The sequence below is a fragment of the Capricornis sumatraensis genome, chromosome 4, assembly GCF_032405125.1.
Source record: "Capricornis sumatraensis isolate serow.1 chromosome 4, serow.2, whole genome shotgun sequence".
NCBI lineage: Eukaryota > Metazoa > Chordata > Mammalia > Artiodactyla > Bovidae > Capricornis > Capricornis sumatraensis.
Genome location: NC_091072.1, coordinates 148,064,183 through 148,091,458, shown reverse-complemented (window position 1 = coordinate 148,091,458; position 27,276 = coordinate 148,064,183). Strand labels below are relative to the sequence as shown.

The following is a 27,276-nucleotide window of genomic DNA, read 5'->3' as shown; positions in this document are numbered from 1 at the left end:
CCCAGAGTGAAGTAAGTCACTTCACTTAGATAAATATAGCATGATAAATATTTATCTTAGAGAAGGATAAACATAGCATGATAGTGCTTACATGTGGAATCTAAAAAGGGGCAAATGAACTTATTTACAAAACAGAAATAGAGTCACAGATGCAGAAAACAAACCTATGGTTACCAGGCAGTAAGGGGCAGGGGGGTGGAGAGACTGGAATAGATATATACACACTACCATATATAAAATAGATAATAAGAACCTGCCGTATAGCACAGGAAAGTCTACTCAATGCTCTGTTAATGATCTATATGGGAAAAAAAAATCTAAAAAAGAGGGGATATATGCATAACTGATTTAATTTGCTCTGCACCAGCAACTGGGGCTTCCCAGGTGCCGCTAGTAGTAAAGAACCCACCTGCCAATGCAGGAGACGTAAGAGATGCAGGTCCCATCCCTGGGTCGGGAAGACCCCCTGGAGGAGGGCACGGCAACCCACTCCAGTATTCTTGCTTGGAGAATCCCATGGACTGAGGAGCCTGGTGGGCTACAGTCCATGGGGTTGCAAAGAGAAAGACACGACTGAGTGACTAACTACAGCACATACTGCAATAAAAAATTTTTTGAGGATTTAATAGAAAATGAGTCCATAAAGCAGTGATAAATAATAATAAATAAAAACATACCTGGGCCCTATTTGGGTGTTCTAGAGTTGGATATATCACAGAGCAGCCACACCTTGAGGCAGACAGGACTCCTTGGACCAATCAAACCCAAATCCCCTGCCGAGGAAGCACAGGATCTTCACCACTGGACCACTGGGAAAGCCCCATGATGCTATTCATTTCCATTTGCCCCCCATTGTCCAAGAATGCCTGATTCCTGAGGGTGAAGACCTCAGCACAAAACAGGCGAAATCCTAAGGGTGATGATACTTTACAAGATGCAGGTGACGAACTGGTGGCGCAGCACCATGCCTTATCCATCTATCTTAAAAACATTCATGATTCTTAAAGAGCATCTGGGCAATGGACGCTTTCTGCTCTGAGGCACACCTGCGGCCTGGCTGTTCTCAGCCTTGGAGAGCTCGGCAGGTACCCTCAGCCGTGTTGTCTGGGGCTGTTCTCCTCTGCATATTTACACGACTTCCAGGAGGAGGAAGTGTGAAGTTTCACATTTACTTTCAACAGCTGAATGCAAAAGAAAGTAAAACTGAAAGTCACTCAGTCGTGTCCGACTCTTTGTGACCCCATGGACTATAGAGTCCATGGAATTCTCCAGGCCAGAATACTGGCGTGGATAGCCTTTCCCTTCTCCAGCGGCCCTTCCCTACCCAGGAATCAAACCGAGGTCTCCTGCATTGCAGGTGGATTGTTTACTAGCTGAGCCCCAAGGGAAGCCCAAGAATGCTCGTGTGGGGAGCGTACCCCTTCTCCAGAGGATCTGCGTGACCCAGGAATCGAACCAAAGTCTCCTGCATTGCAAGTGGCTTCTTTACCAACTGAGCTATTACTTGAGGTCTTTAAATTAAAGGGACCTGTATCAGAGGCATTTCAGTGTTTCATATTTTTACAAACATTAAATGACTTATAGAAAATTTTTTCATTAACTTTGGCCCCTAAATTACTGGATAATGGAAAATCATTTTTTTCCTCTTTTTTAAATTTGGATACATGGCTCCTGCTTGCTGGATCATCTCCTGTTGGTCAATCATCAGTTATTTCTCAGCTCATTTGTTTATTCCTACTGTGTCCTTGTTAGATTAACTTTTAACAGCACCATGATGTGATTCTCCTGTAAAGAATGCCTTTAACAACAATCATTAAATACATATTTTGCAAGAATGCCACTTACTAGTATTGTAGTATCTTCTCTTTTGTTGTTAATTTGCTCTGAAGCCTAATTATTCCAACAGTAATTAATTATTTGTTCATTGCTGCATCTTATTTATATTATAAATTTGTATTGAGCATACAATGTCAGGTCACATTCTAAGTGCTTTTTAATATTAACTCACTTGGTCCCTGGTGACTCAGATGGTAAAGAATCCGCCTGCAGTGCAGGAGATCTGGGTTCGATCCCTGGGTTGGAAAGACCCCCTAGGGGCAGGGAATGGCAGCCCACTCCAGTATTCTTGCCTGGAGAATCCCCAGGGACAGAGGAGCCTGGTGGGCTACAGGGCATGGGGTCACAGAGTCAGACACGACTGAGCGACTTACACTTTCGCTTTTTCAACACTTTCAGTTGGTCCTCATACAATCATATGAGATAGATGCTTCCGTTGTGAAGATTCAGAGACACAGAGATTAAATAACTTGCCCAGGCCACATAGCCAAAGTGTCAGAATTAGGATTCAAACCAAGGCTGCCTAACTCCACACCTGAGCTAGACGACTGTGCTGTTGCTGCCTCTCTGAAGGAGCACACAGCCTAGTTAAGGAGATGCACACCCACCATGGAAAGTCTGGTAACAGCGAGGGCAGGGTGAGAGGCGGAGGTGGCAAAAACAACAGGAACCAAAGGTGGGAGAGGGCGCGGGGACTGGAGGGGTCTGATGGCTGGGTGGGAATCAATCTGAATTGTGCAGAATGTGCAGAACTGGATGAGTCAGGAGGATCAAATAACTCCCCATTCATCCCTCCGCCGGGGACTGGAGGAGGGGAAGGAAAAGGAAGATGGGACAGAGGCCCATGAGGAAGGTAGTTCTCTAAATCCCCTCTTGGTTGGCCCTTCAGCCCGTTAGGGTTTCCCATCAGCCTTGGATGCGCCCAGAGTCCGGATACCAAGACAAGCATCTTCCATCCTCATGGGAGTTGACTACCTGCTTTTGAGCACAGTGGCTTCCCAGAAAAATCTGCCAGAGGACCAGGGCAAGTGGCTTTATAACAGCAAGAGGATGCAGCTCCAGGACGGATGATCAGGAAGAGGGCTTTCGAGGAGACAGAGCAGAGAGGCTGAACAGATGTGAGGAGTGATATTTGGGGGATGGGGTGATATAAGAAGATGATTTTTGGCTGTGCCTCTCAGCACGCGGGATCTTAGTTCCCCAACCAGGGATTGAACCCATTTCCCCAGCAGTGGAAGTGTGGAGTCTTAACCCCTAGACCGACAGCAAAATCCTGTGAAGATGCTTTTTTTTTTTAAGGAAGCAGTGCTGGTGGTGAGCTGCAGGGCTCTGTGCTTCAGGACAGCCCTGAGCAAAGGCCAGCATCACTTCTTAAGGCTTCAGAAAGGAGACTTCTGTCTCTTTGAATGCTGAGACAACCTTTCAGATGGAAACAAGGCAGGCAGTTTCCTCTGGTTTCCTAGCCCCAGGGCAGGCTTTCAGTTAAGTTCAGTTCAGTCGCTAAGTCATGCCCGACCTTTTGCAACCCCATGGACTGCAGCATGCCAGGCTTCCCTGTCCTTCACCATCTCATGACAGGCTTACCCACAAGTAACCCATTGATTTTCTACAGGGAAGAGGTGAGAGGTGCAAGCTTTGGGGCCATACAACTTGAGTTCAAATCCTGGCTTCTCCTCTTGCTAACTTTGTCCTCGTAAGCATGTTATGTAACCTCTCTGAGCCTGTTTCCTCATCTGTTATAATGAGGTTAATATCTAACTCGAAGGGTTTTGGTGAGGATTAAATGAAATGACACACGTCAAGTGCTAAATTATGCCTGCACCTAGTAATTGCTCTAATAAAAAGTTAGCTGTTATTATCATAATGACCCCAAAATTAGTATTATTAGCCTCATTTTACATACAAGGATGGAGACTTGGAGAAGTCAAATTCACCTGCCCCAAAAGCCCTTGTGAAGGGCCTGCCTTTGAACAAAGACTGTAAGGAACACATGAGGCCACAACTGAAGGTCATCTAGGGAGATGCAAAGGATCAATGCAGAATCAGGGTAGAGATGAACATAACGCTTATGTGTCCAGTCGTGTCCAATTCTCTGCAACCCCATGGACTGCAGCCCACAAGTCTCTGTCCATGGGACTGTCCAAGCAAGAACACTGGAGTGGGATGCCATTTCCTCCTCCAGGGGGTCCTCCTGACCCAGGATCAAGTCCATGTCTCTTAAGCCTCCTGCATTGGCAGACAGGTTCTTTACCACAAGTGCCACGTGGGACGAGCATAAAATGGGGATGAAACGGGGGCGAGGTCAGAGAAGACATCTCTCCAGAATGCTCACAGAGATCTCCTGTGAGGCTAGTGCTTGGACCAGTGCCCGCCCTGAAGCCTTGTTGGATGTTCCATGTGCTGTTCCACATACTGGCTTCATGTCCTTGGCCAATTGGCTTTACCTCTGGGTCTCGTTTTTGTATCTATCAAGTGGGCTAATACAGGCAGCCCCGCTCCACTGGGTTATGCAGGGAAGAGAGCAAACTGGTCTCCACTGAACACAGTGCCAGGCACATAGGATGGTTCTTGAGACCTAGGGGCTGCCCATGTGACCCCAAACTGAGAATCTAAGTCTCTGAAGGATGGGGAGTGGGTCCAAGGCTTCAGGATGCTGCTACAATGACCCAAGTGTGCTTGCTAAGTCGCTTCAGTCGTGTCCAATTCTTTGTGACTTTATGGCCTGTAGCCCGCCAGGCTCTTCTGTCCGTGGAATTCTCCAGGCAAGAATACTGGAGTGGGTTGCCATTTCCTTCTCCAGAGGATCTTCCCAACCCAGGGATCAAACCAGTGTGTTTTAAGTCTCCTGCATTAGCAGCTGGATTCTTTAACACTAGTGACACCTGGGAAGCCACGAACTGTGACCCAAATTGTAGTTCAATTATCCCAAAAGGGGCCCATGATACAGAGACAGATATTCCCCTGAACATGAGGAAATTACTTTAAGCTCGAGCAGGAGGTATTTGGGTCAGAGATGAGAAAGAACTTCCTGAAATTCAGGGTTGTCAAATCAAATTATAAATAATGATTTAGGACTGTTGTGCTAGCATCTGCTTTAGGAGTGAAAGAGCTGCCCACCTTCCCAGGCTGGGCAAGATGCGTCATAATGAGATGGGCTGACAGTCAATCTCTCTGGGCAAATGAACCTCAAAATACTCATATATTTTGTGTATTTCACGAGGAAGAGCTGGCTGTGAGCCTGGACTCGTAACAAGGGCTATAGTGCTTATAGAAGCTGACCGAGGTTGGGGGTTGTGAGCTACTCTCACTTTGAACACTTCTTCAAAGACTGACCCAGAGCCTTAAAATTCTTCATTCTGTGTGCTTCTGAGTCACTCGGGCTGAGCAGGTAGACACCCACTGTCAGTCCAGACCTGAGGGAGGAAATCAAATGACTACTTGGAGGAAGGGGTTGTCACAGATCAGAGCTGCGGGAACAAAGGGACAACCTGGGCAACAGCCTTGCTGGCGGTCATCGGGCAGCAGGGAGGACCATCTGCCGAGGACGTTAGGCAGCCTTCCTGCACGGAGTTGTGAGACCACACAGCTGCCATCTCACTGAGAAAGGCCAGGGCTTGGGGGCCTGGCCACTCCTGGCCCTGCAGACCAGGTGAAATCTAACTGCACTTCCAAAGATTGCCACTAGGGGAGACCAGGGCCCTCTGGGGAGAGGTGCTTGCTGCGTGCTTGGCTCAGATGTGTCCAACTCTGCGACCCCATGGACTGTAGCCCACCAGCCTCCTCTGGCCATGGAATTTTCCAGGCAAGAATACTGGAGTGGTTTGCCATTTCCTTCTCCAGGGGATCCTCCCAACCCAGGGATCGAACCCGTGTCTCCTGTATTAGCATGAGGATTCTTTACCACTGAGCCACCAGGGAAGCGCTGGACAAAATATTCCAGAAGACTCCACTATTAATCCATCAGAATTGGTGTGTGAGGTAAAACCTATGTGTGGTGGTTGTCTTAAGGAGCCAGGAGCCTTTAGATGAGCGCCACTGAGGAAACGCTGAAGCTTCACTAATGAACCAGGAATGCCCCAACGAATTTAGGGAAGCATTCCAAGTATTTAAAAAACAAAGGTGGTTACTTCGGCAGGAGCAGAGATATGACTTTCCACCTACAAGTTCATTCTATCTGGGTCCTTTAGTAAGTCAAGGCCATTCACCTCCACAGACGGCGATCCTAGGCCTGCACCAGCCCCTGTGCTAGGGTGTCCCAGCCCCCAAGGAGGCAGGAGTCCAGTGAGGGCCGTGGGCACCTATGCCCACAGCAGCAAGATTAGGTGGTGCTTTTCAAAGGAGCTTGGTGGCCAAGGCATTGAAAGCAGGAAAGAAAGTGATTGCTCTGGCTGAGAAACTGTCAGGAAAGTGTACTGAAGGAAGCAGGATATTGAAAGAAGTGGAAGTGGAGATGGGGGACAAGGGGTCAAAAGCAATATCTATGCTGGTCAGGGGGATGTGCTTGAGCAAGTTCATGGAGCCAGGGAAGCTGATGTAGATTCAGAGGAAGCGGACGGTCCAGGGACAGAGAAGAGCAGCAGCAGGTGAAAGGCAGGAAGCATACCCGGGACCATACATTTGAGGTCTTGGAACACCAGGAAGAAGCTAGTCCTCTCAAGCCACCACTCAGAAATCAGCAGCTGGGAGGGGGCGATGTCCCCAGGAGGCCGTCAGGGCAGACTCTCAGGAGGCCTTTGGGAGTCCTGCCCTTCCCCACTTTCTCTCTCTTTTTTTTTTTTTTTCTGTCTGTGCTGAGTCTTCATCGCAGCTCAAGGGCACTCTGGTTGTGGTGCAAGGGCTGAGTTGCCCAAAGACATGTGGGACCTTAGTCATGTAATCTGGATCAGCATCCCCTTGGAAGGAGGATTCTTAACCACTGGACCCCCAGGGAAGTCCCTTCCCCTTCCTTTCTAAATACTTTGTCTTCGTTCATGCCATTCCCTCCTCCAGAACTGTCCTTCCCTCCTACTCTACCTAGCAAGCTCCTAGTTATCTTCAAAGCCCCAGCACAACATTCACCTCCTCTACAAAGCCTTCCCTGGCTGCCCTATGTAGTTATTAGTCCCTCCCACAGCTCTTGGTTCATTCCTTACATGTAACTTACATACCAATGTTCCCCACTAGTCTGTGTGGCTCCCCGTTCTTTTGTAATCTCCTGAAAGTCAGGGGCTATCTCCCTAATAGGAATGCTGCTGTGCTGTGCTTAGTCGCTCAGTCATGTCCAACTCTTTGCGACCCCATGAACTGTAGCCTGCCAGGCTCCTCTGTCCGTGGGGATTCTCCAGGTCAGAATACTGGAGTGGGTTGCCATGCCCTTCTCCAGGGGATCACCCCAGCCCAGGGATTGGACCCAGGTCCCCTGCATGGCAGGCAGATTCTTACTGCCTGAGCCACTAGGGAAAGCCCAAGAACACTGGAGCGGGTGGTGGTGGTTCAGTCGCTAAGTCATGTCCGACTCTTTGCAATCCCATGGACTGTAGTCCTCCAGGCTCCTCTGTCCATGAGATTCTCCAGGCAAGAATACTGGAGCGGGTTGCCATTCCCTTCTCCAGGGGATCTTCCCAACCCAGGAATCGAACCAGGATCTCCTGCATTGCAGGCAGATTCTTTACCAGCCGAACTATAGGGTAGTACCGGGAAGCCTGTACTGTTCAATATGGATACTTATACTAGGAATGCGTATTCTATATGCCCCTCGCACCTTGGCACAGAGAACACTGCCAGTAAGTGGCATAGGGAGGGAGGTGCCAGTTCCCATCTAAGGCGCCATCAGCTGTGCCCCTTGGCCTGGCCTCCTGGTTTTATCTGTCTCACGTGACTTGGTGCCTCCCAGCTGGAACCCTCAGCTCCCCCGCCCAACCTCACCCTTCCCAGCTCTGCCTAGAGAAGGACACACCTCCGATCAGCTGCCTGGCTGCCAGTGCCTGCCAGCACCTCATTAACCCAGATGGCCCCCACCCCGCCCTGAGAGGTGTGGGCTGGGCAGAGTTCAGGGATCAGGGCAATCTCCCTGACCTTCCCACCTGTGAGGAAAGGCAAGAGGGACTTGCGGTTCCCTACGCCAGCCCCAGAAGTTACTCTCATGCTGTACTGGACAGACACTTTTGGTCCTCAGAGCTCCGCTCCTGGATAGATGACACCTCGTTAGCTGCGGGGTCCAGCTGGGGACTTGATGGGGTCATCTACACTGGGGCAGAAACCGAGGCTCAGAGGAGAAATGGGACTCAAGCGGGGGGACTTCTTCGGTGGTCCAGCAGTTAGGACTCTGCGCTTTCACTGCTGAGGGTGCAGCTTCAATCCCTGGTCGGGGAACTGAGATGCTGAAAGCTGTGTGGTACAGCCAAAAAAAAAAGAGGGAGGGGTCTGAGGGAAGGCAGGGGTCTGCCAGGAAGAAAGACACTTTCCAGGTGTCCCCACACCCACCCCAGCTCCACTCAGTAGAGGCCAACCCGCCAATCTCGCAAGTCTTAAGGCCTCATTCAGCTCCCTGAGTCGTGTTCCCCTCTCAGCCTATCACAGGCAGGGGTCTTTTCTCCACAGCACCGAAGGACAGGGAGACTGTGAGATGAACCACCTAAGGAGGCCAGAGTAGAACAAATAGAACTCAGGAGTCCCACCTCCCAGCCCACACACTCCTGCCGGCCACTCCTCCAGCTTCTAGACTCCAGCTTTCCCTGGGAACCTTGCCTCCCAGAGGGGTGGAGGACAGGCCCTGGGGCAGTGGCTGGTGGAGATTGGATCTCAGCCTAGAGGGAAGTGAAAGGGTTAACACCCTCACGTCCACTGGGCCAGTCCAGCCAGCTCTCCCCAGAGCCTGTGAGTCCGGGCTTGCCTCTGGTCTCTCAATTTCAATTCCATTCTTACTCCCTCCACTTCCTTTCTGGAGAACTGGGAGGGCATCCTTGGCACCAGCAGTGTCTGGGGTGTCATTTAATACTGCCCGTAATCACCACCTCCTGTTTACTGGCTGTCTTTCCCTCATGGCTAGTCTTGTTATCTCTGGGTCTCTCTCTCCATCTTTCACATGCACACACACGCACGAATGGGAAAACGGCTTCTCTCCATCCCAGTTCCTGCCCCATCCTACTGCTCTCCCTAAAACTGGTCCTAATCAACTGGAAAGCAGGAAGCAGGAGGTAAGGATGTATACAGCTAGAGGTGCCAACAGCTCTTCTGAACTACAAGAGCAATCACATCACAGCAAGCTCAGAACAAGAGAATACTTGGAGGGCAAATAGGAGGAAGGTGGACGAAATTAGAAAGTATCAAAGGATAAAGATCCCTCTTCCACATCAAACAGAGCCGTCACAGTCAGCAAGGACTGGAACACCTGAGATCACTGCTGGGTTCAGTATGCCAGCGATACAATGAGAGAGCGAGCTTTTGAAAGCAGAGAAAGTGTCCATATATCACCGCACAGCTGACTCACAGGAGGAAGACCACAGGACACGGTGGAGGGCTGGGGCCATTGCATTCAGACCTGCCCCCCCGCCACCCTCGGGTCTTCGGCTCCCCGAGTGTGAGATGACAGTGACCCCACGTCTATGGGCACTCCTGATTCTTGATATCCAGTGTTTCTGTCAGACTTTGTGTCCTGACTTGGGAATGTGAAATGTGCCCTCCTTGAACAGTGTCTGTTTTATTAGTGGCCGCAGGTGCTCAGAAGCCCTCCTGAAGGCGGGAGTGTGGCTGTTTGCCAGTTAAGAGTGGGGTCCGCCCACCCCCAGACTTGGTTAGTGGGAGAAGTGTTGGGCCAGCCTCAGCCTGGCATCAGGCGCCATCCCCGGAGCAAAGGTGAAGTCCAACCTTCCACCAGATGGCTGGAGCCGACAAGCATAGATAAGGGTCACACTTTGGACTTCGCTTCCAGAAGGGGGCAGTGCCCCGGGGGTCCCTGATCCGCGAGGCCCCTTCTGCTGCCGGTCCTGCTCTCCTGCCTGGTTAAAGGAGGAAGACGAGCCCGAGGCCGAGGCCGGGGAACGGGGCTAGCCGGCCACTCACCGACGCGGAAAGTGAGGTGGGCACCTGCAGCGGGTCACTCGGTCGTTACGACCGCCGACCCGGAGGGCAGCGCGCGAGGGTGACAGGCCGGACTGGGGGGCGGGTGGCGACTTCAGGGACGAGGGGAAGAGAGGAGGGAGCCCTGTGGAGCGAGGCAGAGCCGCCCGGTGCCCAGGGACCGAGGGCGCCCGCTGCGCGGCGGGTCGGATGCCCCCGGGAGAGGGAGGAGCCAGCCCGCCGCCCCGCCCCCGCCCCGCCCCCGCCCCGCCCCCGCCCCGCCCCCGCACTCTCGGCCCGGCTCCGCGCAGCCCGGGTCCTGCGGGCCGCTCGGTCCCAGACCCGGCCGGGCCGCGGGGCGCGCATCGCCGGGGGAGTCGTCGTCGGAGACCGCGGGGCTGGCGGCGCGGGCAGCGGGCGCCGGGACACCTGCGGGCACAGGTGAGAGGCGGGAGGGCGGGGCGGGACGGGAGGCGGGGGGCGCGGGGCCCAGAGGAAGGGAAGCGGGTCAAAGCTCAGAAAGGACCCGAGGCTGCGGGGAGAGGGACTCGGAGCCCAAGGAGGGAGGGGTTATTGGGAGGCAAGGAACGCTGCTCTCCCCTGCTCACAAATCAGAGGAAAGGTAAGGGGAGGCGGAGCGGGGTTCCGGGGCCCACCTGGAGGCACACCAGCACTTGCTTGGGCGGTCTCTCCTCTCCAAGCCCCGCCCACCCAGAGAGCCGGGAGGCCTCTACCGAGCTTTAGGGGGAGGGGAGGGAGCCCCCCGCGTGTCTCCCAGCCTCACCGAGGAGCTCCAGAGGCTGGCGAAACTAGACAGAGCCCGCTCCCTCTCTGCTCATCTCCAAGGCCAGCGGTCTAAGACCTGCCCATGGCCTCAGGGTCTAGGTAAGGGGTGGGGCGTTCCTTTAGGGGGTGGGTGTGTGTTACTCAGTCGTGTCCCACTCTTTGCGACCCCATGGACTGTATGTAGCCTGCCAGGTTCCTCTATCCATGGAATTCTCCAGGCAAGGATACTGGAATGGGTTGCCAGAGAGTAAATATTTCAGACTTTGAAGCTGCTGCAGTCGCTGTCATAGCTAGCAGGGAGGAAGTCACAACTGGCCAAGCACGGACCGTGTCTTTGAGCCCATAGTGCTTTCTTAGGACATGGAAATTTGAATTGAATATAATCTTCCTGTGTTGTTAACTATTCTTCTTCTTCATGATTTTATTTACTTTTTAAATTTATTCTTCTTTTGACTTTTCCAACTAATTAAACATGTAAAAGAGCCATTCTTAGCTTGTGGGCTGTGCAAAAAGAGGTGGCAGATCGGGATGTCTTCACCACCCCTGCCCACCTCCCCCACCCCGGCAACTTCCCATCCACACCCCCACTCCTGTGTATTGGGGAGGGAAGGGTGTTGCTAGGGGCATTCCCCTCACCTGGGGGCACCCAGGAAGCAGGGACCTGTGACCCTTGCTCCTACTCTTTAGGATGTCAGCATCCTTTGAAGCCAGTGCAGGAACTGGTATCCCAAGTGTGCACATGTGAATGAGGGGGTATGGTTCCAAGGGGCTTTCTGCCCAGCATGTGGGGGTGTACCCAACCCCACCAAGTCCTTGATGAGGCCACTGTACTCTCCCAACAGGCAAACTGGGCTCTCCCCTTCCCTTCTTCTTCTTCCCCTCCCCCTCCCCCTCTGTCTCCAGCCTAGCACCCTCCACTAACCAAGGCTGACCCTTTGATCCTTATATTCTCTCTGCAGCCTCAGGGGGTCCCTTTTCGCTGCACAGTGGAGTGATGAGCCTTTGCAGGTGACCCAGGAGAGAAGGGATGCAGGCCTTGGGTCCTCCCAATAAGAGTCCCCTCCAAGGGCTGGTGGCCTCCCGCATTGAGACCTATGGAGGCAGGTATCGGGCCTCGGTCGCGAGTCCTCCAGGCAATGTCTCTCCCCGAGGAGGTCTTTTGCTGGTGAGTCCAGGCCGTGCCCCAAAGGTGATCTGGGAGGGGCAGGCGGGAGGACACCCGGGCTTTCAAGTCTCTGTCCCCTTGCCAGGCCTTGATGGCACTCTTCCGAGCCCACACCCCCGCCTTCTCTCCTGGATTGTGAGGGAGAGGACGGTTGTGTGGGGCCAGGGTCGTGGGACTCCACACTCACCCCAGACAGAAGGAGCAGGTGAGGCAGAGAGCCAGGAGGGGCCAGGCCCTCGGTGCTGTCAGAGGCACGGAGCTAGGGGTGGGAGGTCACCAAACCCAGGATTCGGTGTCTCCCAGACTCCCGCCTTTACTAGGGAAGAGCTTGTGACCGGCTCCTTGAGACCTGCCTTTCTCTGAGTCAGGCCTGGAGAAAGAGCAAAGGTTCAAGGTGTCCCTACTCTACAGGTGGGGAGGGGTGTGGGGGCCTGCCTGGCTCCACCCCCCTGGCTGGCCTCCAGCGCTGACCAAGGAAAGGGGCGTGGAGGCCCAGAGGCCTTTCCCTCAGCCTCCCTCCACCCTGAGGTCAATTCTGTTTCCAGCTGGGGATATCCCTCGTCTGACTGGAAGAGGGTTTGGCCATGGGACACCACCGAGGGCGGGAAGGGAGACTAGGAAGTCTATGGGGTGAGGCCACAGGCAGGTCAAGGAATGTGACCAGGCCTGCCCAGGAGGGACTGCTAGCCCAAGCCTCAACTTCTTCCACAGAAGGGCAGCCACTCCCAACGGGATGGGAGGGCACACATGTGTGTGCCCTCACCCCCACGTGCGTGGGTTGCAGAGTGCGTGTGCACCGGGCCCTGTGCACATACACGGCCAGAGTGTAGGGAGCACACGGGAGCTGGGGACACCGGGGCACACGCAGAGCCCAGTCACATACGTGCCTCTGCGCCTGCTCTGCACGAGGCTGCTTGTACCCCCGGCCCCTCTGCCCTACCCGACTGGCTCCTGCCCATCTAGGCAGCCTTCCTGGCAGCGGCCACTGTGACTCAGGGCCAGAGCGGCTCACACTAAACTGGTTTTAGGGGAGCGGTGAACCAGCCCAACTTGCAGGCAGGTGTAGGAGACGCTGTTCAGAGCTAAGCCGGGCCCCTCTCTGCCTCTCTGGGACCTCTGCGGAAAGGGGGCACGCCCAGAGCTACCCCTGCTCTTCCTCCAGGATCCCAGCCGCCGACTCCTCCAGGGCTACGTCCCCTTCACCTCGGGTTCTGGCCCGGCCCGACGCCTGTCTCCCCTGAGGCTTCGAGAACCAGAGCCCGAGAAGACACACGGGAGTCCCTTTGGGGTCGGGACACCTCACTCCCCCAAACTCAAGGTGAGAGGTCCCTCTCTTCACATCACTGAGCTCCCAGCCTGAGCTGAGATCAGAGCTGAGAACACCAGAGCCCCTCCAAGAAGCCAAGTGCAGCTCTGTCTAGAGATCCTCTCAAGGGAGCATCTCCCAGCCAGGCTGTCTCATAAGAATGTCCGCTTTACAGGCAGGTGTCCAAATATTCCTGGGACCGCTGGTTCCCTAAGCCGCCTTCGGGCCCCCTCCTGAAGGTCCCTCTGAAGGGGTCTGACTCAGGAGAGACCTGGAAGCTGTCTTTCTGACTAGGGAGCCCGGAGTCAGGGACCTCCCTGCAGACAAGGCACCTCTCCATACAGGTTCCAGCCTTGTGCCGAGCCCTGTAATCCCAGCCAGGGTTGGTCCTCCCCGCCCCTGCCAGGTCTGCATGTCCCCAATCATGCTCAGGGCTGCTTGCCACCTCCCATTCACACACACACACACACACACGCATATGATAACTTACAGTGAATGATGTCAGATTCATGATCTCTGAAGATTTAGCTTCAGGACCAGGGACCAGGCTTGATCACTCAAGAGCTTTTGTGTAGCAGAGTTTTATTAAAGTGAAAGGGGACAGAGAAAGCTTCTGACACAGACATCAGAAGGGGGATGGAGAGTGTCCCCCTCCCTAGTCTTATCAGGGCCCTATAGAGTTTTACCAGGCCCACTCCCACAACATACATCTTAAACTAACAAGGTTATAACTAATGGACTTCCCTGGTGGCTCAGACGGTAAAGCATCTGCCTACAATGCGGGAGACCTGGCTTCAATCCCTGGGTTGGGAAGATCTCCTGGAGAAGGAAATGGCAACCCACTCCAGTATTCTTGCCCAGAAAATACCATGGACAGAGGAGCCTGGTAGGCTATAGTCCATGGGGTCGCAAAGAGTCGGACACGGCTGAGCAACTTCACTTTCACTTTCACCAGACTCACTCCCGCAATATATGTCTTAAGATATCAAGATTAGTCAGAAGGTTCTTGTTAAGGGGAAACATGCCCTCAAGCAAGATACACTGTTATATTGACTAAGACAAAACAATGTAAAAAGTTTGTCCTTTTCTCCTTGAGACCCCCAGACCCCTTTCTCCTTCTCGAGGGCTCTAGACTCCTTTCTCCTCAAGGGCCCCAGACTCCTTATCAACCCTCCTAAAAATGAGCTCTCTCACATACACGCATGCATGCACGCACGCAGCCCTTCATTGGCCGGGTGGTCCGGGTGCCAGGACGAATCCCCGCTTGGTGCCCCCAGGAAGTCACCAAGGCCCACGAGCTGCAGGTGAGGCTGCATACCTTCAGCATGTTTGGGATGCCCCGCCTGCCGCGGGAGGACCGGCAGCACTGGGAGATCGGGGAGGGCAGCGAGAACAGCGTGGCCATCGAGAAGTCCTGGAAGGAGCTGGTGCCTGGGCACAAGGTGAGCCTGTCCGCGTGGGGTTCGAGACACACAACACACCCCCCTTACCTCTGACCCGGAGGAGGGAAAGGCCATGGGAAGTGGAGTCCGCGGGGACAGCACTTGGAGCCATGTCACTGAAGCTTCAGATCCAGGCCCGACCATGTATTAGTGAGGCCCCGCCAGGTACTAGTGAGACCCCACTGGGTACTAGTGAGGCCCCACTGGGTACTAGCAAGGCCCAGCCTTGTACTAGTGAGGCCCCGCCACGTACTAGTGAGACCTTGGATAAGACAACAAGCCTCTCTGTGCCTCGGTCGCCTCATGACATGAGGATGACAAACACCCCCTCCACACTGGAAGATGGAGAAGGTTAAAGGCTGTCTAGGATGCAGATCCGGTAGCATTTAGCAGATGGCAGCAGCTGGTCTTGTCATCGTTCACCAGCCCCATCCCCACCCAGGAGATGAGCCGGGAGCTCTGCCACCAGCAGGAGGCCCTGTGGGAGCTACTGACTACGGAGCTTATCTACGTGCGAAAGCTCAAGATCATGACGGATGTGAGCCAGCCCCCACCCACCCAGCAGCCCCAGCCCTGGCATCATCCCCCATCATCCAGACCAGGACAAGGCAGGGTTGTTGGAGAGGGAGGGGCAGGATACCTAGAGCCCGCTGCCCAGGGTCTTGGGAGAGAGGTTTGCGGTACTGAAGATGGGGGTGGGAATGCTGTGAAGGGTGAGGCTGGGGTCCGAGAGGAGGAGACCAGGCACTAAGACCCTCTCTTTCCCTGCATCCAGCTCCTAGCTGCGGGTTTGCTGAACTTGCAGCGCGTGGGTCTGCTGACGGAAGTGAGTGGGCACTCGGTGTGGGGCGGGGGGACAGATTGGTGTGGGTGGACTGAGCCCAGGGTCTGGGAGCGGGGGACAAGGTCACAGAGAACTGAATGCTGCTGCCCCATCTACTAGGACACCACCTTCCGCCCTTCCCACTCAGCCTCTTGCTCCAGCCCCCCAACCCAGGCTCAGCTGGCCTGCCTGTCCGTGGCCCATGCAGCCCGCGGGTCACCTGCCCAGACACATGGCTGAGTGCCACCCCCTCCCCCAGGTGTCAGCTGAGACTCTGTTTGGAAACGTCCCCAGCCTGATTCGAGCCCACCGGAGCTTCTGGGAAGAGGTGCTGGGGCCCACCCTAGAGGAGACACGAGCCTCAGGCCAGCCTCTGGACCCGGTCAGCCTCCAGGACGGTTTCCTGACGGTGAGGAGGGGACAAGGGCCGCTTCCAGATGGGGTGGAACTGGGAGGGCCCCGAGGGGTCCTGTCCACAGGCCAAGACCTTGCCGCCAGAATCCTGCTGTGATTCAAGCGAGTCCAAAGACACTGCCCTTACCGCCAAATACCAGTTCATCTCCTGCCTTCATTTCACCAGTATGACCTCTGTTTCCAGGGCTTTTTGGGCTTCTGAACATCCCAGAGGCAACTGTCTCAGGGAAGGGCTACACACATCATGAAATCTGATGTCCGGGACAGAGATTCAGGGACAAGCATCAGGAAACAAGATGGGGGCCTTAGTGACTTGTCCCTTGGGAACCTGGCGGGAGGGGATATGAAAGACCACAGGGCACTGGCAAGCAAGAGGCTGGGGATCCAACCTCCGCCCAATTCCCCACCCAGGGAAGCATGGCCTTGCATGGTTGGGTTGGGGTAGAGAGGCGGGGCACAGTCTCCTGGGGGCCTTCCGTGGCCCCCTTCTCCAGGGCAGGACTCTGGGCAAGCCTCAGGTCGCCACTCCCCAGCTGGGCTGAAATGGGATCTACAGCGCCCTCACAACCATCTGCTGAATTATTGATGGTGGGTGAAATCCAGAGCAGCGGGGCATGGCAGGGGCTGAGGATGGAGCTCAAAGGGTGGCAGCGGGTCAACCCCTCAGGACCTCAACCCCTCCCTGGAGTCCAGGGAGAGGGGCTGGAAGTGGAGGAGAGTCTGGATTGGCAGGCACTGGAGGAAGGGTCTAGGCCAGGCTGCTCTGCGTGTTGTGTGGGGCTGGAGCCGGTATCTCATCCCACCTTCCCCTGCCCGCTCCCCGTCCCCACACTTGTCCCTCCAGTGCAGCCAGCGTTTCCAGCCCTACGTCCTATACTGCCTGCGAGTGAGGCAGACCATGGCCTACGCCCGGGAGCAGCAGGACCACAACGCTCTCTTCCACATCTTCGTTCAGGTGGGAGAGGAGTCGCTGGGGAAGGGGGACGCGGTGGACCTTGGTCCAAGGCAGGAAGGTAGCCTACAGTCCCTCACCCCTGCCCCCCTTCCCTGGCAGTGGTGTGAGAAGCACAAGCGCTCAGGGAGGCAGATGCTGGGAGACCTGCTCATCAAGCCCCACCAGCGCATCACCAAGTACCCGCTGCTGCTCCAGGCTGTGCTCAAGAGGACCCCCAAGCCCCAGGCCCAGGAGGCCCTGACCGCCATGGTAGGACCGTCAGGACTGACCCCTGCGGGAGGAGGGGGCTGTCGGGGGCTGGTGTGTGGGGGCGCAGCTCCGGGAACCCTTGAGGTCTTCCTCGTGCGTACGTGCCCGTGTGGCGCTGATGTCCTCAGTGGGTGGGATGAACCGGCGAGGAGCCGAGCCGTCTTTCTCCGCATCCTTCCGCTCCTGCTCCCCCAGATCGCAGCGATGGAGTCATTCCTGCGGCACATCAACAAGCAGGTGCGCCAGGGCGAAGAGCAGGAGAGCTTGGTGGCTGCAGCCCGGCGCATCGGGCCCTACGAGGTGCTGGAGCCCTCTAGCGAGGAGGTGGAGAAGGTGAGAGAGAGGGAAGCGGGCTTCTTGAAAGTAAGGCCCCCAGGCCGGGAGGGAGAGGGGCAGAGGTGCCAAGGGCTCTGTGTGTAGCCATCGTTCCTCGAGGTGGGGGGGGGCGAGGGGGGCGGTGCTGGGGGGTGGGGGTGGGGTGGGGGGCGGGTCCCGGGGCGGGCTTAGCGCGGTGAACCCGAGGCACTCCTCCAAGGGGCGGGGTTTCCATGCCCGCTCTGCTCTCTGCACCCTCAGAACCTGCGACCATTCTCCACCCTGGACCTGATGGCCCCCATGCTGGGGGTCGCTCCGGAGCACACCAGGCAGCTGCTGCTCGAGGGGCCCGCGCGTGTGAAGGAGGGACGTGAAGGGAAGGTGAGGAGCGGGGAGGATGGGAGGGAAGGGAAGAGGAAGAAGGGAGAGGCCCTGGAGCCAGGCTGGATCAGAGGCTGGAAATGGGAGGAGGGGGCTCTGTGTGTGTGTGTGTGTGTGTGTGTGTGTGTGTGTGTGTGTGTGTGTCTGTATTCTGTGTGTGTGTCTGTGTCTGTATGTGTGTCCATGTATATCTCTGTGTGTATCTTTGTGTGTGTGTCTGTGTGTGTGTTTATGTCTGTGTGTGTCCATATGTCTCTCTCTGTGTGTCTGTGTGTGTCTATGTCTGTGTGTGTGTCTATGTGTCTCTGCGTCTGTGTGTGTCTTTGTGTGTGTCTCTGTGTCTGTGTATTTGTGTCTGTGTGACTGTGTATGTGTGTGTGTCTGCGTGTCCATATGTCTCTGTGTGTGTCTGTGTGTCTATATGTGTGTCTATGTCTGTGTGTGTGTCCATTGTCTCTGTATCTTTGTGTGTGTCTATATCTGTGTGTGTCCATATGTCTTTCTCTGTGTGTCTGTGTGTGTCTATGTCTATGCGTGTCTATGTGTCTGTGTGTGTCTTTGTGTGTGTGTCTTTGTGTGTGTCTGTGTGTGTGTCTGTGTGTGTGTCTGCGTGTCCATATGTCTCTGTGTGTGTCTGTGTGTCTGTATGTGTGTCTGTTGTCTCTGTGTGTATCTTTGCGTGTGTCTATATCTGTGTGTCCATATGTCTCTCTCTGTGTCTCTGTGTGTGTCTATGTCTGTATTCTATGTGTGTGTGTGTCCATATGTTTCTCTGTGTGTGTCTATCTCTGTGAGTGTGTCCATGTGTCTCTGTGTGTGTTGGGAAGAGGAGATGGTTCTGGCCTTGCTCTGCTGGTTGCTGTGACCCAAGTCAGCCACTTTCTTTCCTGTAAAGAGACGTGCCCACAAGGAGGGGCTCCCAGCTCTCAGTTCCCGCTGCTCTGTGTTGCCCGCACACCCATGCCTGACCCCTCTCTCTCCACCCCTGCTCCAGCTGACCCTTGTCTCTCTCCTTGCACGCCCTTAGCTGGATGTGTACCTGTTCCTGTTCTCTGATGTGCTCCTGGTGACCAAGCCCCCTCGCAAGGCGGACAAAGCCAAGGTTATCCGCCCGCCCCTCATGCTGGAGAAGCTTGTGTGCCGGCCACTCCGTGATCCCAGTAAGTCTCTCCTCTAGTCTGTCTCCCTTCCCATTGGCCACAGCAGCAGAGGTGGGATGGGGATCAGATAAGGTCCAGCCCTGGAAGCAGACCTTTTCCCGCCCCCAGGCAGCTTCCTGCTGATCTACCTCGCTGAATTCCAGTGTGTCTCCAGCGCCCTCACCGTGCACTGTCCCAGCACTGCCGACCGGGCCCGGTGGCTGGAGAAGACCCAGCAGGCCCAGGTATGTGATGCTGGGCGTGGGGCTGGGGAGGGCCCTGGAGCTCGACACAAGAGGGGAGGATCAAGGAGAGGAGAGAGAAGCTAGGGGAGACGCACTCAGCTTCAGAACAGAACTTCTGCCCCTCTGGTGTGCTCTCAGAGGAAGACACAGCCTTGACCATCCTTAAGAGCACAGAAGAAGGAGTTTCCTGGTGGTCCGGTGGATAGGACTCTGCACTTTCACTGCCAAGAGCATGGGTTCAGTCCCTGGTCTGGGAACTAAAATCCCACAAGCCATGGGACACGGCCGGAAAAAAAAAGTATAAAAGAAAAAAGAGCCTAGAAGAAAGCTGTTGGCCAGCTTGGGTGCCCATCTCTGGGCCAGCCAAGACACACTTCCCTGAAGGTTTCGAGGCTGTGAAACAATTAACTGCTGAACTTGGGCTTCTAGTCAGCAGACAGGGCACCTGCTGCATATGAAAGGCAAGGGGCTGGGGAATCAGAAAAGTATAAAATGACATTTCTGCCCTCACGGAATACACGCTACAGCCTATCTAAACAAATGAGTATACACGCGACAGAAGCATGTGGAAGGGACAGAGCAGTGTGGCTCACTCTGTCTGGGGGTTGTTTGGGGCAGGGACCGTGCAGAGGGTAGGGATGATGAGAAGGCTTCAAAAGGAGCTACTGTCTGAGCCCAGTTGGTGGATCTCTTGGGGCACGTTGGGGGAACGAGGTGGGTGGGAAAGACATCCCAGATGGAGAGCAGAGTGTGTGAAGGTCGGAAATCGGAAGCAGTCGTGTGTGTTAAGACCATCACCAACCTAGTGGGTGGTGTTACCAGGGCATCCAGCACAAGGGCAGCAGTGCCCTGCCAGATCACATGGTCTCCAGATGCCATGCTCGGGGCACTTGAACTTTGTCCTGTAAATGACATAGAGCCCGTGAAAATGTTAACCCAGCGAGTGACCCTGGGCAGATTCCTGCAACAAAAACTAGAGGAGTTCTAAAGCAGTGAGACCCAAATGGAGCTATAGTTTTTAAAATATTTATCTATTTAGTTGGTTGGTTGGTTGTTTGGTTGTGCCAGTTCTTAGTTGTGGCATGGGGAATCTTTAGTTAGTTGCAGCATGTGAGTTCTAGTTCCCTGACCAGGGATTGAACCCAGATGCCCCCTGCATTGGGAGCATAGAGTCTTAGCCACTCGACCACCAACGAAGTTCCCCAAACGCAGCTGTGTTGGTTACCACTTGGTGCCTTGAAATGACAGAAGTGTATTCCGTCACAGTTCTGGAGGCTGGAAGTTGAAAATCAAGGTGTCCTCTCCAGGGCTCTAGGGGGCATCCTTCAATGCCTCCTCTAGCTCATAGGGGCTCCAAGTGTTCCCTAACCTTTGGCAGCATCACTCCACTCTCTGCCTCTGTCTTCACATGGTCCAGCTCTCTGTGTGTCTCTGTGTCCCAGTATCCCCCTCTTGTCTCTTAGACACTGCTCATTAGCCCCAAATCCAGGATGACCTCATCTTGAGATCCTTCACTTAGAATCTGTGCACATCTGCAGAAACCCTTCTTCCGAACAAGGTCATCCACATTCACAGGTTCTGGGAGCCAGGACCTAGACCTATCTGTCTGGGCCCACTATTCAACCCACTATGGGAGAAGAATGGCTGAAGAAGAGGGAAGCAGACTTCCCTGGTGGTCCAGTGGTTGAGGAGTCACCTTGTAATGCGAGGGTTGTGGGTTCAATCCCTGATCTGGGAATTAAGATCTCACATGCTACAGGGTAACTGAGCCCGAGTGCCACAGTGAAAGATTTCGAATGACACAATAAAAATCCTTCATGCTGCAACTAAGACCTGACTCAGCCAAATAAATAAATAAACCTTTTTTTTTTTTTAAGAAGAGGGAAGATTTGAGTTGGACTTTAAGGATGGGAAGACCCCAGGCAGAAGACTCAAGGGAGAATTTGGGCTGGATTTATTTGTGGGGGACAGTAAGCATGCTTTCTGAGTCAGGAGGGAAGGGTTTAGTGTGGAGCCAGTGATGACAGGCCAAGTTCTACAGGGACCCCAGGGCCTGCAGAAGAGTGTGGACTGGATGAGTCTGAATTTAGTTAGCAGGTTGACACAAGAGTTGCCATAGATTCTTCAGCAAGGGAGGGCCACGGTGAAATCTGTCTGATCTTGAATTGTTAGGTGGCCATGTGATAGGTGGGCTGGGAGAGGGAGAGACTGGTGGCAGGAGATTTACCGTACTAGTTTAGGTATGAAACATTGAGGTTGAGTGCCATGGCCTTAGGGACATGGTGCGAAAAAGAAGAAAGCAGCTAAAGAAGAGAGAGACAGGTGAGCCTTAGGGAGACTAAGAGAAGCCTATATTGAATGCATGGTTCAGACCCCAGCTCTGCCTCTTGCTGACTGGGTGACCTTTGGGGAGTTATGAGGCTGATCTTCCATTTCTTCACCTGCAAAATGGACTTAAATAATAACAGTCCTTGTCTCACAGGGAAGATTCAAAGAAACCATTCAGATTAAGCAGGCAATGTGGTGGCAGCTCGTGGTAACTCAGATCCACAAGGACAATGGATGACTTGCTTGCAAGGTTCCTGTGTGAAAAGCTGCCTTGGCAAAGACTACAGAAAGGGAAACCTGTTTGTTTAGTTGCTGCTTCCTGGGTGGGGCAGGGCTGGGGTAGTGAGGTTTAGTTTTAAACAGAAGCCTTTGGAAATGAAGTCGTAGGGGACAGCCCAGTAGAGATCTCTTAGCAGTGCAAGTGAGCTCAGTCGTGTCCGACTCTCTTTGCGACCCCAGGGACTGTAGCCTGCCAGGCTCCTCTGTCCATGGGATTTTCCAGGCAAGAGTACTGGGATGGGCCCCCATTTCCTTCTCTAGGGGATCTTCCCCACCCAGAGATGGAACCCACATCTCTTGCATCTTCTGCACTGGCAGGTGGATTCTTTACCACTGAGCCACCTGTAAAGCCCAGAGATCTCTTAAGGGCTTTGGGGGGTTTGTGGAAAAATGGAAACAGACTGGAGTTCAGATGAGAGATAAGTATGAACTATGAAAGTTGCTAAGAGAGCAGATCCTAAAAAGTCCTTTTCTCAAGGAAAAAAAAATGTTTGTAACAACATACGGTGATGGTTATTAACTAGACTTTTTGGGGATCATTTCGTAATGTTGGGTTAGGGCTAGGGTGGGGCTTCCCAGGTGAATCAGTGGTAGAGAATCCACCTGCCAATGCAGGAGATGCAAGAGATATAGTTTGGATCCCTGGGTCCCAAACATCAAGCAGGCTGCCCCAGCGCTGCCCTGACCCCAAGACCAGCTCCTCCCACCTCGTTTCCCTCACCACACTCAGGTCACAGGACCTGGCCTGGTGTGGTGGTCTCCTGCCGCCAGGAACCATCAGCCTGGCTCTGGCCAACATACCAAGTCTTGTGAGACTGCTGAGAATCCTCGCAGGAGACAGTGACTAGGAAGCCAGGGCGGGAAAATTGGAAATAGGAGCCTGAGGTCATTTTCCTGTCTCTGTTCATCCGTTTCTCCAACTTGTCTCTCGTACAGACCCAGCTCCCCTTTACCTCGCTGTGTTTCTAGAGAGGCTTTGGGAAGGTCCTGGTGCCTAAGAGTTGCGGGTTCATGTACTTTAAGTCTGCGTGGGGTGGGGCTGGAGCATATTCAAATTTTTTAATGGGCGTCAACCAATCAGAGTAGAGCTTGGGGGTATGGTCGTTTATCTCTCAGCTGTTGGCCCTTGGAGAAGGAAGGCGTGAGGCTCAGGCTGGAACCACCAGCATGAAGTCAGTCCTTCGATATTTCCACAGTGATACGGCCATTTCAATCTGTGCCGGTACCAGCGCTGCCTGCAGCCGCCGCCACCACAGACTTTTTGCTAAACCTCCGCCTTTAGCCTCTCCAAGGGTTCCGCTGCCGCCTTTCCCTGCCGCCAAGAGAAAAGTTGTCCTTGGATCATTCTTGACCCTTTACGGCTGCCCTTGAAAAATAGTGCAGTTATTGAATTAGGACTCACAAAGGCTTCTTTCTACCTGTGTGGCCTGGTTCAACTCCACTCATCTTTCTAAGTCTTGTTTTCTCATCTGTAAAATGGGCTAACATCCATGCTTCCACCCTGCCAGGTGGTGTATCCAATATCCATATGCATGTAGGAGGGCTTTATGAACAACGTCTCAGACATCACTCTTTTATTCTGATGGTGCCCGTAGGAAAATGCTAAGGAGGACAAAATGTGGTATATCCTCTTTCCATTCCTCTTGGAACGATGTTGCTCTCATCTCTGAGGGACAGCAGAGTCCTCAGCCCAGGACAAAGCATACCCCTGCCCATCCTGCACGTAGGAGGAAGAGTAACCTGAAGATCCAGCATCATTCAGAGCAATTATGCCACTATCACCACCAATCAGGAAGGGCTTCTTGAAGGAAAAAAGCAAACAAGAGAGAGGGCTTGCCAAGGGGGCATGAGAGGCAGGAAGAATGGTACAGCTTGGGAAAGGGCACTTCTGTTCCCCCACCTACCCCCAGGACCAGCTCAAGAGCTCAAATCTTCCACTCCAGTACTCTTGCCTGGAAAATCCCATGGACAGAGGAGGCTGCAGTCCATGGGGTCGATACTAGTCGGACACAACTGAGCGACTTCACTTTCACTTTTCACTTTCATGCATTGGAGAAGGAAATGGCAGCCCACTCCAGTGTTCTTGCCTGGAGAATCCCAGGGACGGGGGAGCCTGGTGGGCCGCCGTCTATGGGGTTGCACAGAGTCAGACACGACTGAAGCGACTTAGCATTAGCAGCAATAGCATTTGGATGTTAATAAACAGAAGGAAACCAGTCAAGGTTTGTGAATGGAGATATTACTTGACTAAACGTTACTTTTATGAATGTAATCTTTTATATTGCTGCCAGAAGCTTTTGAGTCCAAGAGAGATGGATATATGGAAACCAGTTAGATAGTTATTGTAGTAATCTAATTATGAGTCCATAAGCCCATAGATGTGAACAAGAATGGAGAAGAAATGACAAGTGCAACAGATACTATGTGGAAAGACTGGACATGATTCATTGATGGCCAAGGAGACAAAAGGAAAAAGTAAAGATAATTTTGTGTCCTGTGGCCACAGGCCTCCAGGTCATGGCACAATTTCCCTAGGATTTTTTCACCAGCTTCCAAACTGAGGGCAGAAATGTATATAGAGAGAACAAGGTGGGTTAGACTAGAGAAAGACAGCTAAGTAGGCCTTGAAACACTGTGTATGTTAGCGATTACTGTTTATATAGTTTAAAGATTGCATGGCTGGTGCACTGGGATGACCCAGATGGATGGGATGGGCAGGGAGGTGGGAAGAGGGTTCAGGGTGGGGAACACATTGTAAACCCATGGCTGATTCATATCAATGTATGGCAAAAACCACTACAATATTGTAAAGTAATTAGCCTCCAACTAAAATAAATAAATTGAAAAAAAAAAAAAAAGAGCTCAAATCTTGGCTCCATCCCACTTTCCCAAGGCATGACCTTGGTAGTTACTTAACCTCAGAGTCTCTGTTTCTCAGGAGTAAAGTTGTTGTAGTTTAGTCCTAAGTCATGTCCAACTCTTTTGTAACCCCATGGACTGTAGCCTGCCAGGCCTCTCTGTCTATGGGATTCTCCAGGCAAGAATACTGGGATGGGCTCCCATTTCCTTCTCCAAGGGATCTTCCCGGCCCAGGGATCGAACCCGAGTCTCCTGCATTGGCAGGTGGGTTCTTTACCACTGAGCCACCAGGGAAGTTCTGGGAGTAATGTAGGAGCAAAAAAATCTGCTTCATAGGGTCGTGGAGAAGATGAAGTAAGATAATATTTGTAAAGCACTTAGCATGGTAGCTGGCATACAACAGGTGCTCAGTAAAGGAGAGCTCTTAATGTTTCCGCACTCCAGGCCACCCTGCAGAAGCTGAAGGCAGAGGAGTATATCCAACAGAAGAGGGAGCTCTTGGCCCTCTATCGGAACCAAGATGGGGGGTCCCCGAGCACCAGGCCCTCCACGCCTTCCCAGGAGGGCTCTCAGAACAGCACGGAGGGCAGGTAAGAACCACAGAGAGTACAAGTTCTCCCAGGGTCGGGGGGCTGCAGGCTGGGAGGAAAGGAAGGGGAACCTATGAGGCTAGGAATGACAACTTTGGCTGGGGGTGGTGGCGGGGGTGGGACCTGGTTGAGGAACCCAGACTACAGTTTGGCACCAGCCCTGTAAAGGACTGCCTTTGGGTTAGCCAGCCTTGGGTGGGCGCAGGGTAAAGGAAACAGACAGGAGAGGAGCAAACTCCTCGAGAGAGATAGGCTCCCCAGGCCAGGGGTTTTGCAGAATGTCAGGGCTGTAGGAACCCAGCTAGTTCAAATCTGTACAGATAATGTGAGAGCTTCACCCAAAATAACACAGTTGCTGAGCATCATGGTTTGTTACAGAGAAAAAAAAGACTCCATCCATGGGCGGGGGGTGGGGGTGGGGTTTGGGGGAGAACTCAGCAGAGCTTAGCAAAGAGCAAATACTTGATAACAAGTTTCTGGACCCGAACATAGGGGCTAAAATGGCTTAAAGGAGCTTGTGGTCTAGCCAGTGAGATGAGAAAAACAATCAATGAAGTGCCAACAGTGAGACCAAAATAAGTTTGAAGGAGGGGTCATTTCTGGATGGAGAGATCAAGGGAGATTCCCTGGACTTGAACTTGACCCCTCAGCATCTGACTCTGACCACTTGCTATTAACTGTAGTGTTTGCGCGTCCTCGACCGTCATCCCCCATCTGGTAGTGACAGAAGACATGGATGAAGATGCCCCCTCGGTGCCAGATGATACCTCGGACCCTGGCTACGGCACTCTCATCCCAGGCTCTCCTGAAGAGTCCCACTCCTCGCTGAGCCGTCTACGCTTGAGGGCCCTTCGGCGGGACCCTCGCCTCACCTTCTCCACCCTGGAACTCCGAGATGTCCCTCTGCGTCCCCAGCCTTCTGACCCCCAGGCTCCCCAACGCCGAAGCGCCCCTGTACTGCCAGAGGAAGGTGTCCGGAAAGCAGGCAGTCTTCCCAGGGTAGACCCACCGACCTGGTCTGAGGAAGAAGACCGGACCTCAGCGGGCGAGAACGTGGTGGCGGAAGCCTTGCAGAGGACCCAGCTCCGGGGGCAGCTGTGCCCCTCCCCAGCCCACGCTGACTCTTCTGAGGAAAGCCCCTGGGAGTCCTCAGGGGACGAAGAAGAAGAGGGGTCTCTCTTCCAGGGACCTGACTACACCCCCTCCCCTCACCCCCTCCGGCCCGAGGATATGCTCCGAGAGATCCGCGAGGAACTGGCCAGTCAAAGGATCGAAGGCGTCCCCGAGCCTGGAGACAGCAGGCCTCGGAAGCTGACTCGGGTCCAACTGCAGAGGATGCGAGGGTCTCATGTTGTACACCTGGACACACCCCTGTCCACATCGTAAGTGCAGAACGGAAGCTGGCTTGGGCCAGAGTGGAGGGAAAGGCCGGTGTGGAACCAGCGGGGATGCAAGAGGTGGTGGTCGGGTGGGGGGTGGGGTGGGGTGGTGGTGAGATGGGTCAACATAGGAGAGCTTCCCAGGTGGATCAGCAGTAAAGAATCCACCTGCCAATGCAGGAGACACAAATTTGATCCCTGGGTCGGGAAGATCCCCTGCAAAAGGAAATGGCAACCCGCTCCAGTATTCTTGCCTGGAAAACCCCATGGATAGAGTAGCCTGGTGGGCTACAGTCCATGAGGTCACAGAGTGGACATGACTTAGACATGACAGCCATTGCTCAAAGGCAAAAAATACAGGAGGGCAGGAATGAGGGTGGTGGCGTCATGGCAGGGAGGGGCCTTTAGCTTCACTCTTCACCCATGTCTACCTGATACCTGCTTCTTTCCCTTTCAGAGAGGTGTGAGGAACACGAAAGACCCTTAGCATTTCTCCAGGAGGAAATCTCTTCTGATGAATGCTGGTCACCACCTCCACCCTGGGACTCTACCTCAAGGACATTTCCCCAGGCATCTGGCCCCTCCTGCTCAGAGGACTTTGGGGATCAAGAACTGTACCTTTATGTGTCACAGATACCCCGAAGCCCCACATAAAGCTGTGCGTGAAAACCACCGTCCAAGCAGCACTAGATGAGGGCGGAGCAAAGAGAACCTGGGGTGGGGGTCAGGGTGGGTGTAACAGACTGAG

The 27,276-nt window shown here is 53.8% G+C and overlaps 2 protein-coding genes across 2 annotated transcripts in view; one reads left to right on the top strand and one right to left on the bottom strand.

The window, feature by feature from the left end:
* The window catches only part of TNFRSF1A (TNF receptor superfamily member 1A), a 144,679-nt gene that overhangs the window by 104,733 nt on the left and 12,670 nt on the right, over window positions 1-27,276 (bottom strand). The window lies entirely within an intron of this gene.
* PLEKHG6 (pleckstrin homology and RhoGEF domain containing G6) lies at window positions 10,230-27,113 on the top strand. Its single transcript, XM_068970936.1, has 16 exons — window positions 10,230-10,314; window positions 11,619-11,824; window positions 12,987-13,142; window positions 14,408-14,572; window positions 15,015-15,110; window positions 15,348-15,398; window positions 15,655-15,804; window positions 16,654-16,764; window positions 16,864-17,013; window positions 17,209-17,346; window positions 17,590-17,709; window positions 18,737-18,869; window positions 18,978-19,093; window positions 25,004-25,149; window positions 25,833-26,531; window positions 26,986-27,113. Exons 2-16 carry the CDS (start codon window positions 11,687-11,689, stop codon window positions 26,993-26,995), a joined length of 2,379 nt encoding a protein of 792 aa, XP_068827037.1. The 5' UTR covers window positions 10,230-10,314; window positions 11,619-11,686; the 3' UTR covers window positions 26,996-27,113.